This window comes from Leptidea sinapis, chromosome 30 (genome assembly GCF_905404315.1).
Source record: "Leptidea sinapis chromosome 30, ilLepSina1.1, whole genome shotgun sequence".
Lineage (NCBI taxonomy): Eukaryota > Metazoa > Arthropoda > Insecta > Lepidoptera > Pieridae > Leptidea > Leptidea sinapis.
The window spans coordinates 2,989,543-3,005,402 of NC_066294.1; the positions used below are offsets into that span (position 1 = coordinate 2,989,543).

Below are 15,860 nucleotides of genomic sequence, written 5' to 3' on the forward strand. Positions count from 1 at the left end.
GTTATGTCTTTAACTTTGTCTGGCTTCACAAGAATCGTCACTTTTTTGCTGTGTGATTTTGATTATTATAACAATAGAAATAAGGGATTGCTTGTAACTAATTCTAGTAGGCTTAATAAGATACATAATAGCTTTATGGGTAAATGTATACACTTTTATAATAAAGTCCCAGCAGGCATGTTCAGGCATTAACTATAAATAAATTTAAATGTTTTATAAAAAAATGGCTCTGTTGTAAATCCTGCAACTCCACAGCTGAATATCTAAGTGATCCGACAGCCTGGGACTAGAATATGATTATTTTATAGCAATAGCAATGACAATACAATATTGTATATTTAATAAAAAAAAATTCTGGGAGAGTTTCTTGCGGCGCTTTCATCTCTCTCAGAGCGCCATTTGTTTCCGAAGCGTGTAGTAGTGTGTAGTATATTTATTTATTTATATAATTTATTTATTAATTTAATCCAGAGATATCTCCATATATATTAGTAAATGTATTAGCAACAATATTACTTATGAACTACGTTAGTTTTATTAGTGAAATATATTTATAAACGTAGAGCTAACTGCATCCAGTGTTTCTGGAAGGAACAGTCAGCTCTGGCAGCAATCAACTTTAGGATGCTGCAACATGTAAAACCGCCTTTTTTGCGCATGGAAACCATCCACAGATGCATCAGCAAACATTCCAGAAGCGCTACAACACCATGGTAGCCCCAACAGCCTCCTAAACGCATTATTATATGTGACACTTAGAACGCTGTAAGCCCCGCGCGAATATGACACCCAGAAGCCGCTCGAAGTCGCCGTCTTTTAGAAATGCTTTTACACATACGCATATTAAAGACACTTCTTTGAAATGTGTAGTCAATTAGTGACATAATATTCTTATAATGTTTTTCATATAACAAGTGACTTTAACGAAACACATACTCAGTGGTCTAGCACGGATAATCATAAAATCATCATCATCACTAGCCACAAGACGTCCATTACTGGATAAAGGCTTCCCGCAAAGATCTCCAGGACGATCGGTCCTCGCTGCCCTCATCCAACTTATTCGGGTGACCTTGACCAGATCGTCGGTCCATCTTGTGGGTGGCCTACCAACACTCACTCACTCAATCACGTACCGGAAGACGAAGTGTCTTCCGGTACGTGATTGAGTGAGTTTCCATTCGCCCCACCGGCCATCTGTTCGTCGAACTACGTGCCCTGTTTTCAGTTTCGCAATAATTTGGGCTATGTCGGTTACTTTTGTTCTCATAATATGCGTCTTGGTAATGGTACCGACTCGACGGTGGTGCCACAAATAGAGTTTCTATATTTTACTTGCATAGAACAATTTAATACTACACAAATAAAATTTGAAAAACAAAATTTTATTAACGATAGGGGATTCGAACCCACGACCTCCGGCGTTCCGTGCCGGTGCTCTAACCAACTGAGCTAACCGTTCGAGTACCGCTTCGTCTACAGGATCTACTTTACAGTTGATAACCTGCTCAACCCAAATATTTGCATATTAGGAAATTGACTTGAGATGTCGCTCTTGTAAATCTAAACAATATGTTAAATTTGAAAAACAAAATTTTATTTGTGTATTAATCCTAGAAGTGAGGGTTATCACTTTAAAAAAATATAACAAATAATTTAATACTAGTTTTAATATATATCAGAAGCTGCCAGACCTTATTTTATGCAAAATAAATTGCACTGCTCTCACAAGCGACTGTCCTATTGTAAAGGAAGACGTACATCACTAAGCCTTACAAATTAAGTTGAAATTAATTCGCTCAATTCCCTTATTATTATTTATTTATTTATACTATTAATCATTTACCCGCGCCTATTCTTAAACATCGTTTATTTTAACTCGAATTTTGGTGAAATTAATCACGAATTCGGTAAAATTGGTTGGTTTTTGCTATTTTCAAGGCAATCATTGAAGGAGTACATTTTAATTCTTTATGAAATTCTAAATCGTTAGACACGCATGTTCCAAAGCGTCTCCTCTACGCACGTCTTCCTATAAGCCTCCCTGGTATACAAAACCCATGACGGGTTTTTACTAAGTGTTAATATTAAATAATTTAATAGTGTCTTGGTTCTAATTTATTAATTCTTTTTCTTATGCATCTAAGACACTATGAAAATAACTTAGTTTCCACAAAAAATATAATTACGTTAATCCAAAGTTCTTCTGGTCTTATATTAAGTCAATCTTCGCAAAGGTCTACCACAAATTATGTAATCAAAAGGTATTCAGTTTCAACTGGCACCCAGTTATGTGACATGTTTAACCAGCACATCCACTCTGTATTTGGTGAACCTGGTATCAACTCCATTGAGGTGCAGCCACCACCGGTCTTCCACCGGTAAAAAATAAAGTTTTGGAATAAACATCGAGACATACTTCTCTACGTTTAACGTGGACTTTTGCAACCTATAATAGCTTAGCGTTTGCGATATGCTAATTGAGTGAGGTTAGTAAATAGTTTTCTAGGTTCTTTTGACCACAAGTAACCAAACTGTGGATTGAGCTTCATTGCGTGGTGTTTCCAATTATTTCCAGGCTATATGACTTGGGTACCTTCAAGAAAAGCCGCTCTCGCCCGTCGCTCTCACCTAAAAAGTCGGCAATGCTCGTGTGATTCCACTGGTATTGAGAGTATGGGCGGCGGTGATTACTCACCATCAGGCGTCGCTACTTTGTCCTTCTCTTCTTCTTAAAATATAACACATTGTACTGTTCTACTTCTGTAGCACATCTTTTGTATTGAGCAGTGCAGTAAGTTTTTTAAGTGGTTAAAGAATTGGTGTACCCAAAGAGATGCTAAGGTGACGCAGTAAAGGACCAAATTCAGAAGGCATGTGTAACGGGGTTTCGTCTGCACCACAACAGAATCTACACGCTTTGCAAGCAGCCCTACTGCCTCATACGTCATCATCAGCCTTTTCTTAAAAAAGTGTTATTCCTGAGTTTGCTACACCCTTATGAACATGATGTTTTGATACAACAAGACTCATTTGGGACACCACATAAAGGTTCAGGGCTAAATTTAATCTTTTTGGTAACAATTCTTGCAACTTCGTCAACGCCTTAATTGCCTTAGTTCCATGCATGCCTGGAACTCATTGAAGTGTAACTTAGTTTTCGCTTCTTTCAAAGTATTCAGTATAGTCCAGCAGTCGACAAGACTTGACTTTTTGCGACTTACCTTTTTATTCAGGATGGTTTTCCAACATTCTGTTATGGCGTATACCTGTGATTGGAAGACAAGATTTTCTAAATTTACAGATTTGCCAAAACCGACGAACTCTCTGTATACAGTTGACTGTGCACTTTAGTGCAGTCAACGTCAGATCCCAAGTTGGATCCATCGGTATACTATTTAAAGCTCCCGTTTTTCGAAGTAATTTGGTTATTTCACCAGTTTCTTTTCTTGAGTGGTATTCAATACCAAAGTTGCTGATCAAGTCGAATTTCGGCGTTGACCATGTGCGTAGGGTTTATGGGTGATGATTCTATGCAAATACAAGTTTAGTAAGCTACATATACAAGTTTAGGAATGGCGGTTTCAGAAGCGCATTTAGAGCTACTCCCGGCGTGGACGTACCAAAGAGCAATATGATATAAGTGGTCTTACAATAGCTGAGTATAGCCAAAAGGCCTTTTGCGTAATACCATCAACTTGGCTATTCCCAGTTAGTTAGTAATAAGTAATGTTGTCACAGACTAGTTTAGTGGCTGAAATATTTTTCAGAAATATCGATCTTGTATGGTAATTTCCCTCGTACTTTTAGTATCACAGAGTTTTATATATAAATCAGTAGGTAGGCATATTTATTAATTTATTTATTTCCTGATATATATTAGAATATCATCGATTTGTGCACATACACACGGTGACCATGTCGACGACAAATCGTCATGTCGATTATTTTTAAATTTCGCTCGTTGGGGCTGGGTTTGTTTCCCGATGATCACACTGCTGCTGCAACGGCCGATGTGATACTACAGGGATTTGGATGATGTTTTATCAAGCTCTGAATCTGTATAGATCGATGGCGGATGACGTTCTAAATACGCTAGTTTTGGACGTTGAAAACTTGAAACATATTCTCAGAGATCTCCATGTTTTTGTTTCGTCAACGTCAACCGTCGACGGGTGACACGAGATGGTTTTACTCTTTTTTTTTTCGCTAGTCTGTTTGGCAAGATTCCAAATATTTTATTCAAGGATCTTAAAATCACTTAATGAAATTGATACTTATCCACCCACCCGGTCCAAAAGATATGCAACAAACGTTAAAATATTATCGGGGATCCTATTGTAAAATCATCTAAATCAACATAGGTGGGTAAGCCTAAGTTAAACTAGCTAGTTAAGCCGGGTCTGCTGCGCCAATTATTTAACAGAATACTTTAACAAAACATGCTAGCAAAACAGTCCGTCCGCTGCACCTGTTTTTGTTTCATTTCAAATTTTGAGTTCCGTCGAAGTGCATCCAGCTTTTTGTATTTATTTTTATGATCTACCAATCCCAAAGAACCAGCCTTTCTGTTGTCAGTTGTATAAAAAACAAAGTATTTTCTTTATTCCACTCTATCACATACAAACCAAATAGAATTATAGCTTGCTACGAATGATAGGTTCGTCTTCAATCAGTGAATGCTAACAAATTATCCGTTAATTTTGCTCCACGCAGGCGAACGCGGGTGATGTTATCCCTTGCTCGCGGTAAACATGTTAAGATGTTTTATTTGACAAAACTGTTAAGCCACGCCCCTAATATGTTTAATCAATTAATGAAGTATGTAGCCATCAAGGAATTCGTCGCCACTAAATTGATATGAAAGGAAGTGAATGACTACAGTGTCAGGATTCTCTCCGACGGAATAGTGTGCTAACTGCGCTGCAGAGTAACGCCTTCACCTCAGCACTAGGATTAGGTGACACTCGAGTAGATATACAAGTGTCACCTAATCCTAGCGCTGACAGTTCAAAGACAGAAGCCTAATGTGCAATCAACTCTTCACATGTCTTGCGGTCATGAATGATGCCTTGCCGGAACTAAAACAAATAACTGAAACAAGTCATTTTCCTACGTTGAAATGGGGGCCAATTATAAATGAATGGTCTGGCGCACCCCAGTATCAGCTCGATCCATTTGACCGCGTGCAACGCAGAGCTGCTCGAATTGTCGGGGACCCAGTGCTCTGTGAACGGCTGGATCACTTGGCGTTGCGTAGAGACGTCGCTTCATTGTGTGTCTTCTACCGCATTTATCAAGGGCAGTGTTCCGAAGAGCTGTTAAACCTGATTCCTGCCGCCGAATTCCACCTTCGCACGACACGCCACAAATTAGGATATCATCCCCACCATCTGGAAGTGTGGCGGTCCACCACAGTGCGGTTTTCAAGGAGCTTTCTTCCTCGTACTACAACGCTGTGGAATGAGCTTCCTTGTGCGGTGTTTCCGGGACGATACGACATGGGTACCTTCAAAAAACAGCGCGTACACCTTCCTTAAAGGCCGGCAACGCTCTGGTGTTGGAAGAGAATGTGGGCGGCGGTGATCATTTAACACCAGGTGACCCGTACGCTCGTTTGTCCTCCTATTCCATAAAAAAAAGAATGTTGAAATAGGCGCCAATTGTCATTATCACACTTTTCTTTTAAACTATTTTAAAGGTAAAATAAAAAATGGCGTTTAACTATAAATATTTAATCTTGAGACTGTAGTGGTAGCATCTTTTTGAAAGAGTACAATATATTGTAATAAACAAACATCCCACTGAGATCACAGGAGTACAATACAGCCTGGAAAATCTTGACGAAACCTTTATTTCTATCTTATATACGTAGTGTATTCAATACTTTCACCAAAACAACACTATCGTTGTTGCATCAGAACATTATTTTATTCATTACCTGCACATGAGACACTGAGATCTTTAGAACTCACACTTTGCTCAGACTTTACTTACGTAAAACGTGGCTGAGTATAAGTTCAGTGTAATCTTTCTTTACGTTTTTATACTGAATTGACATCTTATATTAAACTTAGCTTAAGCTAAGACGGGCAAAAGCCAAGTTCGCGTTTTATCACATTCAGGTAAGTTTTACGCGAGTAAAGTCTTAGCAAAGTTTAAGTTCGCTCTATAAATCTCCGTCTTAATAGGAAACATTAACTGAGGCCTTTTTCAGATTTAAAAATTACAAAACAGCGTACCGTCACGCTAACCCGGGCAAGACATTCATCAGTACGATAAAAACAATTGCAGATCCGACAAAATTAATGTCGTTCTCAGCAATTTCCTCTTCCAAAAATTACACAATTTGAAAACTGAATGTCAAGGATATATTCTGTGTCATACTGTTTTGATTTTCCGCTTATTGTTGTCGGATTTATATGTGAGATTTTTACGTTTTCCTCTACTTTCACTAGATGGCGCTCTTTCGACGCCATACAAATCGTAGTTAACTTTTACGCGATCGAATAGGTAAAAAATCACACTTCGCACTCTGTAGCACTTACTAGATAGTGTCTTGTATTGAAAAATAGTCACAAAATATGTTTCCGTAGGCTGGGATGTATAGAGCTCACATAGACGTAGCTTAGAACGTACTTACGTAAAACATTTCTGATTGTAATAAAACGCGAACTTACCTTTTGCATTGGGCTGCCTTCGCATAAGCTCAGCAGTCAAATGGCTATAAAAACGAAATCAAAGATTATGCTAATCTCACACTTAGCTAAGTTTTAGTCTGACCAAAGTGTACACTCTATAGATCTCAGCCTTAGTCTCAGAGCGTTGAGTAATGTGAACAGTGCCGTAATTTAGCTCATACTTTTGTACTGCGTTACGACTTTGTTCATATTACATAGATAGATGGCGCTATATCAGGAAGTGATTTTTAATTGTCACACACAACAAAGTCGCGATTATTATTCGCATGAATCCAATCCAATTCAATATCCAGTTTTTAGAACTGGAAAATAAATTTATTAGAATTAATTCTTTCAAAAATCCTGCCTAAAATTATGAAATCCAAGTGGGAGGTGCGTAACTTAAGGCGAAGAAGCGAAATTTTTCAATGATTTGCTATTTTTGTGGGATTATCCCACGATTATTATTGACATAGTTTTTTTTTCTCCATTTATGTGTTCAGCTGATAAACTACTTTTTGTGGTAATTTTAAAATAGCATATACTGAAAAACATTTTCAGAGTAGTTTAATAATCCACTGTCAAAAAATGTCGTGTGTGACAAATTATTCTCGGCCATTCTTCGTAAGATCGAGCGTTCGAAACTTAAAAATCACCTTCCAGGTTGTGGCCAACCTGGAAGGTGATTTTTAAGTTGTAACTACTAGTTCCGTCTGTTCATAAAATAAAACAATTCGATGATTAAAATAAACGTTAGTGTACAAACAACTCAAGGTACGTCGAAGTATTGAGCTGCCAACACTAATACATCTTATTCTCATTTTAGTCCGAATCATAAGTAATTAAATTGTACAAAACGTCGAAATAAACCTAATAATATGTTATATAATGTCTTTAGACTAATTTAAAACAATATAGAAGACAGTAACAAAGTGTAGCGCCTTATCTAGTAAATGAAGGTTCAATAGCCCGCCATTCGTTCTCGAACATTACGATAATACAATATTTACATTAATTATACTGCTCACTGTCTTATAACCGATAATAACAACCCATAACTCAACTCCTGCATGTTTTGAAATTATCAGAAGAAGTATTTCTCGCCCAAATGGATAATTTATCCAATTCATCTCTACACTTTTACTTAAGGAAAAGAGTGGCGTAATATTAATAAATTAATTAGTATAATATAACGGACAAGTTAACTGGCAAACTAATATTACGTAATCTTTAGAGCGGATTTACTGATGAATATGATTTATATGTGCATGCTTTTTAAGTACTATATCTACAACAATGTATAATATGTAAATAAGCTGTTACGAAGCTATCGACACTAAACATTAAGGTCCATTTGATGGTTAATGATAAAATAACCTCATAAATCCTTGACAATGTAAAATGCAAAACAATGCCAAAACTTTTATATTTGTATACTTAATTATTTAATGGTAGGCAATTTGTGGCTTCCACCATTCAGTAAGTATAGCTAATATTTGACAAGTTTACCTATGTCAAAAGCTCGGTGCCCGCGCAGCTAAAACAATGACGCACTACTTTTTCAAGATGGCGGCGTTTACTATCCCATAACGCACCCAAGGGCGACAAAGAGTAACACTATTGAAAAAAACCGAAAAGTGAGATAATTCAAAATATTGTGTAATGATAACTGTAGATAAATGAATGAATGGTAAGACATGGCTAGAATTAAATACAATCGCTCCAATACACCTAAATCTTCCGAATATACAAGACAGTGAGAGTATTGAAACTTTTCCATCGATACAAACAAAATCTACATACTATTGCAAGAATAACGGAGCATAAACTAGAGAGAGATTAATGTTTACCAAAAAGGTTTACTTATTTATTAATTAACTTATAAATTAAATAAGCACAGCTGTTTATCTATCACTGAGATTTTTAAAAGGGCTTATTAAATTTTAAAACAATCTAAAATGTATCCACATTTTGGAAATTGTCATGGTTATAACCAATACAAAAATCTTTATACAATAATACTATCACAAATCAAAGAATAATAACTTTAACCAAAGGATTCACAGTCAAATATTTATAAAAGGGACACGATAAACGATAAAAAAGACGTCCAACTAAACTTATCCTGTTCGGTGATAAGTAAACCAATCCCATAGTTTCATTATAATAATTAACAAAACTCGATACAACTAAAATTTCATCAAAGAAGCTCTTTGATTTGATTCTGAATGCAAAGATCATTTTTTGGCCTTCAGTAATGTCGATTCTGAAGTATATAATCAGTTATTTTTTTTTAAGTCTCTTACTGTGGCTTCGTCAAACAAGTAACATAAAGTACACTCCCTGGTTTATGCTCCGTCTAAATTGTCACCACTAAAGATATAAGCACGCGTAGTTTGTTATAAAACATTGCATTATAAAGATATAACAAGTGGGAAGAGTAGTGCCGATATTGCCCTCTCACTCACACACATTACAGCTGATGATTATTCCACTTATTTGGAGGTTGAACGTAAGCAATGTGTTAAGAAACAGATCCCGCGTGCCAACAGCGCTACTGGCAAATAGATCCCGCATAGCAGAAAATATTTTCAGTCACTTACAGACAAATCTTCTCCCTCTTACGTTTCGCGCCCAGCAATGATATTATAAGTAAATAGAACAGATATTATGTCACTATCACACGCATCGCGTGACACGGGGGCATTTTGACAGCTAGTAACTGTAGTTTAAGTTTGACAGTGACAGTTCTTTCAATCTGCTGTCACTGATGTTTTGTGAGTTTATGTGACATATCTTTATTATAATATCCTTAGATAAATGATTGGTCTCCGCTACGCTCCAACTAGATGGCGCAGGCATATTCGTAAAGTGCGGCAATTAATACTACGCCCGTAGGCGTACTCCAGCCAGTCTCGTGTGGCCTCGTGGCGAACAATGTGTGACATTGACGTTTCACAATGACATGTTTTGTCAAACTTTTTATTAATTTCAATGTAAAATAACATGAGCGTATGTTACAAATTTTGAAGGATGCCATTAAGTGGCATGATGCCACGCACGCAAGCATCTAAAAGTTGCCGTTATAAAAAAGCTATTGTTCTTAGGTAGTGCGGTATCTAGTTTGAGCACAGCGGTGACCAATACATATTCTAAGATTATATCATTCAGGACGCGCAAACAATCAAGTCTAGAAATTATTTTTTGCTCCGCGACACACTGCAATGTAATAGTAGGCATAAATAAAAGATAGAAACACAGCTTCATCCAGAGCAAAGCTCACAATGGCTTGGCCATGAAAAGTAACGAACGAAAGTAGATGCCAATAACTAATAAATACGTTATATACAATTTAACACTAGGTTAGCCAAGCCAAAAACATCATAGCACCAAATGTGTTAACTAATGTAACATACTGACAGAAAAGTTTCATTTTCAGTCTATTTCAATAGAATTTATCGTTAAATTATCAACGTAACTTAAATAAAAGAATATTTTGATTAAAAATCTTCAGTTTATCAAAACTCTCAAATAATAAGTAGGGTACATTGAAAAAAAAAAATTTTGAGTAAATAATTATACAACAAATGCTTTTTAAGGTTTCCTTGAATACAATTTTTATTAAATTCTCTTGAAATAGACTAAACAATACATCCTATAAAAGGTACAGACATACACTTCCTTATAAACACTATTAAAAATAAGTTATTACACTTCTCTGTGGTACTTAAGTATTAAATTACGACAAAAAGTAAATGGTAATTTATTTCTCGAAACGTCTCTGACTAGAGATGGCTCTTACACTAAAATTCAATATAACAACTTAAGTTCCATAAGACCAATATGTATTTTTACAGCCCCGCCGCTGCATGTGACAGACATGGCCTTAAAAGCCTGTATTGGTTATAAAAAAAGATTACTAATACATTTTTCCTAGGGCTTGTTCATCTAAATTCATGTATCGATAGCTATGTTATTGGATCAACTAATTGTCATTAAATGTCAAACAGCACCACAGACCTGTATAAATACCACTGGACAGGCTGTTCCATAAGTTTGACAGTAAATATTTTGTGCCTATTTGAAGCACCACTCGCGAGCGACGAGAGAACTAATTTTGACGTATAATGCAAATGGCTGCGAAGCAACGTACAATACTCTGAACTATTTTTGCACTTTGAATTAATTTCGTTCGTTTTCAGTGTTTTTTTATTCTTCAATAATCAACTTTTTCCCCCACCATCTATCGATGTTTGCTGAGGTTGTCATCACTAGTTTTATTACCGCAGACTCTCGCTACATGGCCAACAGCGCCAAAATGGCGAATATCCAATAGGCATAACAGCACTTTGACAGCCGCCAGTCCAGTGGTATATAGTAGAGGTCAATGAACAGCAGTAATTTCATTGCTGCCAACATTACAGTGAACTTTACGTTTGGTCACGGACACCAAGGTACTATAGAATACATATTCGCCTTACAAAAACACTATCTACAACATAACAGCACTCTGTGTAACTTTTTAAAAGAATAAAATATCCAATTAAAAAAACAACTACCTCAATCATTTGAGCTTTGCCAAATATTATTACAGCGAAATCTTATTTCACAATTCGATCCTCCAATGAGGGCGCTAACTCGCATCACGGCGTGGACAATACAAAAGAAATCATAAAAAACATATTAAACACAAGCTCTGAAAATAATTTTTTATGCTATTGTTACTTGTCATCAATAAAAAAGTAAACAAAATTTATAAATATTAAAAGCGAACGTTCGTTTCATTAAAATTGAAAATTACATAAAGTTATATACTGATTCTTTTGAATTTTTTACAGAACATTGTACGGTTCACATAAATTCACCATAGCGCTATTGGTAAAAACAATATAAAAAAGAATAAACGAACAAGTACAAATTAGAAATAATATTAATTCAAGTCACAATTGATATTCAGAACCTGCCTTTAATATGCGACAACTCATTTTACTGAATATGAATATAAAACAATTGTATTTATTGCAAATCACACATAACTAATAAAATTAAAATATATAATAAATATTTACATAAGAATCACAATGTAATTAAAATAATAACTATAAGAAATAAGTGGTAAATTCAGTTGGCTAACGTAAGTTATATCACATTAAACTACGGAAATGCACTAACGTCATTATGTGTATATTAGTGTGCTATATACTCCAGTTGATATTACTAACATGTGATGAAGTTAATATATCGAAATAGAACCCTTAATGTGGAAATCAATAAACCTTAGATCATTTATACATCTAGACAGACTATAAAAGCTATGAAAACGTCACAACCACTAAACTAATATACCTGGCCTGTTTTTATCGGTTGTCTAACAGCAAGATACTATCTAGACGTATAAATTATCTAAGCAATATTCCTTTTAAATACAATAATTTGTATTTTAAAAAACCTAATGTTACATTAATGTTAAAAGCGCCATCTAGTTTTAATTATATGAAAACTCATTTCATAATATTTCTGCTAGAGGTGTCTTTAGTAACAATACAATGCGATACATTTTTGTAAAACCAAACATACACACTATATCTTATTACTTTAAAAATGTAACAATGTAAATTATTATTGTATACATTCTAAAATACACAGAAAACATCACTTTATTATTCAGGCAGTGAGATTTTATTTCACTCTGTTTATTCATTATTGCTCCAAAGCACACTTTATGTATACTAAATAAAGTGTACGCTTACATTAATTTTTTAGCCAAATATATTAATATACAATGAGGTAGAAATACGGGATAAACCCGCCATAATTTTGTTGGCCTGAACATTATAATTAGCAATGTACAAGAATTAATTATTCACCAAACTTCTAGTAGTATCGTCCAACATAAGTAAACACAGTCAGTTTACCGTAATATAATAATGTTCATATTTAACGATCTCTTATCACGCAATACCGATTTATTGGTATTGCCAAAAACTTACTCTGGAATATGATTCCTAAATGCCATAGTTCTTAACATTGAAATACTTAACAACCGTTAGAATATTGTTTGTTTTAATATTTTCCAACTAGAAATTTGGCAAACACATTTATTCCAAACCCAATGGATAATGTTAACTTCAAAAATTTTCACAATTCTAACAATAACATATTCAATGGAATTTTATGTAGCTTAATAAATAACAGAAGAAATAAGATATATTATATGTAGATAATTAGAAATGTACAACCATTGTGGAGGTAATGATTGATGTCATGTATTGAGATGCCACAGATAACCGAATTTTTGATTCATGTCATTCCCAATACAGCTTACATCAATCCTTTTTATGAATAAGTATTCTGAGACAATATTACCAAAATAAATTAAATATTACCTTCCACTAAGACACAGAATCTAAATTCAAATTATAAATTCAGTAAATATACACTCTCTGTCTACATCATGTCCATCTTTAAAGAGTTAGTATTTGATTTCAATGGTAATTTTATAAATTAATAAATTTTGAAAGAAGAATCGCAATTCTAATTGTCTGTGGCCAGCCTCATTAACGTTTTTGGTATATTTGAGGTTTTTTATAAATACTTTTAATGTACAGCTAACTATTATGACAAATTTTGGCAGCTTATTTACATAAGAAAACGGTAAATGTATAAAGTTGTACAGAACTTATTGTAACCCTGTAAAAATTATGCTTATGGTTGTAGTGTCTATGCTTACGGTATATTTATATTAAAGTGAGTATTGAAAGAAGCATGGGTGAGGTTTTAGGGGAAGGTAACGCAACCTTTATATATAATGGCACACGAAAAACCTGTAAAACAATAGAAAATAATCTTAATTCACTTAAAACTGTACTTGTTTAGTTATGTACAAGTTGGATATATTAATATCGATACTAGATATATAATTGAATACACCTTTGTAGATGCAGATTTAAGTAATAAATATATAAATAACAACCGTTTATTGTTGGGCTATGATTCTGCTAAACAGAATTAGCTATCTTTTGGGACTGTGCTCTGGCTATTTACACGTAATCTGTGTTAAAACTACAAAACACACCTCTTGCATTCTTAGTGATGTTACCTAAGACATGCGTAACATATATTTAACCACTTGAGACTCTTGGTATTACGATACCGGATAGTTTTTTTTTATTGGCTCTGGCAAAGAGCCACTTCGCCTTCATTTCAATATTAGATTCTTAAACAAGATAACATTCTTCAATAAATATCTAAGATTATCAAAAACAGCAGTTCTAGATGACTTTACAGATAGATCTTGTCGTTAGCAGAAACATATCCCAGTACGGCCAGTGGCTCCAGAAGCGCCATACAGTTCAAACAGCACCTCAGGGTTTTGTACTCTGGCGACGCGTAAAGCGTTCATCAAATCACTTCCACAGAACTCACTCGTGTTGGTCAACACGGCGGATCGGATTCACTCGGCTCTGTCTCTGTCTTTTTTTCCCCTACAGCTAATTCGCGCCGCTGCAATTCTCTCTCCCTTTCTTCTAACCGAGCCTCTCGCCGCACTAGTTCGGCCTCTCTTTCGTCGAGTCTTCGCTCACGTTCGGTCAGTCTCGCTTCGGCGTCTAATAGCCTCGCCGTTAGCTCAGGGTCTGAAGGTGGAGGGGATGTGGAAGATGTGACGTCATCCACAGGCGGAGTGAGGGGTTTGAGAGCCACATTCGGCTGGTAGTCGTGCTCAAACCTTGGGCAATCCGCAACACGGACGACACGTTCAGGGTTTTGAAGCTGGGGCTCCCTTTTGCCCCAGGGCCTGAATGCTGGCACTGTTCGGTACCGAAGATGAGCATAAGGGTCCAGATACAGCGCGTAGCCGAAGTCTTCGCTCCTCACCTTCTTCGGAGGTGAGTCTGGAGGTTCAGGTTTCACCACAACAGCATCCACCAACTGAAATAGACGAATTACTCTTTTAGAATAAATTTAACTCATTCTAAATCATGTGTCTAACACAATTATTGTCTCTGGCAATTTTACTGTTACCACCATACGATGAGAGTGGGACTGATCGCCACCTCAGTACAGTCACACAATCAATGTAAGACGTAGCTTGTCACGCACACTTAAGTAATAAACCTGGCCTGTTTTTATCGGTTGTCTAGGAGCAAGAGGCTCTATCTAGACGTATAAACTATCTATGGTTATAAAATTGACTTATTTTGACAGTCAACATTTTACTTATTTGTTTGTTTTTTAAATGTAGCTTTTTTTATTGTTGTTGCCAAAGAGATTTTATTAGGAGTTTACACATACTGTATAAAAATACTTTTTCACAGACCTATTATTTAGATATCAGCTTCATGACGTCAGCAACGGTTTTATCTTATCCCTGGCAACTCTTAGCAAAACAATAACAAAAATATTGTGGTTGTTGAGAGAAAACTTTTTTTTACTTGTTACTTTTTTTACTTTCCTGGTACTGGCTTGAGTATTGAATATTCAAAAACACAGAAAAGGTATTTTTTTTTGTATTTTTGATTTTCTCTCATGTACTTTAATATTTTGAGTTTCGTACGATCTAGGTACTATTAAAATTGAAAATAACAGTGCAGTCGGTGAAAGAAAACAGAAAATTAAATCTTGACTTAATTCTCTCCTCTCTAATTACTGACTTATTCCTAGTTTTAAATAAAAATGACAATTATGACAGTAATCACGACTATCATGTTTACAAAACATCTTATAGAAATAATGAATTCAAGCTCTTGAGGCTCTTGTGGTTGATGCATCCAATAAACGATAATTTAAAGTGAGATTATTTATACATCTAGATAGACTATCACAGCTGTAAAAACGTCGAAAAAAATAGACTTAAGAACTAACCCCTATTTTGAGCAATTAACGCACACTAACACAAAGTTTTTTTTTTTCGAGAGGAGTTAAATACATTTACGTATTGAAGACCCCGAAACGGGGCCCATATGTTGGGCTCGGGTGTAAACACCCCCTACCGAATAAAAACCTTCTCTGTGCTGATAGCCCTGAAGGCTTTTACAGCGAAGCCGGGCGGGGACCTTGGAGGCCGAAAATGTAGCTCACAGGCGCGGGGCGTCTCGGAAGGAGACTCAAACCTCGGACCGCCTGCTTACTAGGCTGGATGGAGAGAAGATCACTTACGATCAAATATATCTGTTAGTCCAA

At 35.6% G+C, this 15,860-nt stretch overlaps 1 protein-coding gene across 2 annotated transcripts in view; it reads right to left on the reverse strand.

Moving 5' to 3' along the window:
* Nucleotides 1-5,719: 5,719 nt before the first annotated feature.
* LOC126973884 (ski oncogene) overlaps nucleotides 5,720-15,860 on the reverse strand; it is a 91,251-nt gene continuing 81,110 nt past the window's right edge. Inside the window, exons 2-3 of one of the 2 annotated variants that reach the window (XR_007731435.1) lie at nucleotides 7,356-14,609; nucleotides 5,720-7,324 (exon numbers count right to left, since the gene is read on the reverse strand). Coding sequence is in view for 1 of the 2 variants with exons in the window: in XM_050821244.1 (XP_050677201.1) it covers nucleotides 14,115-14,609 (495 nt within the window). In the remaining variant the exon portion in view is untranslated. Of the gene's footprint in view, nucleotides 14,610-15,860 lie in introns of both variants that reach the window. The other variant, XM_050821244.1, reaches the window with a different exon arrangement.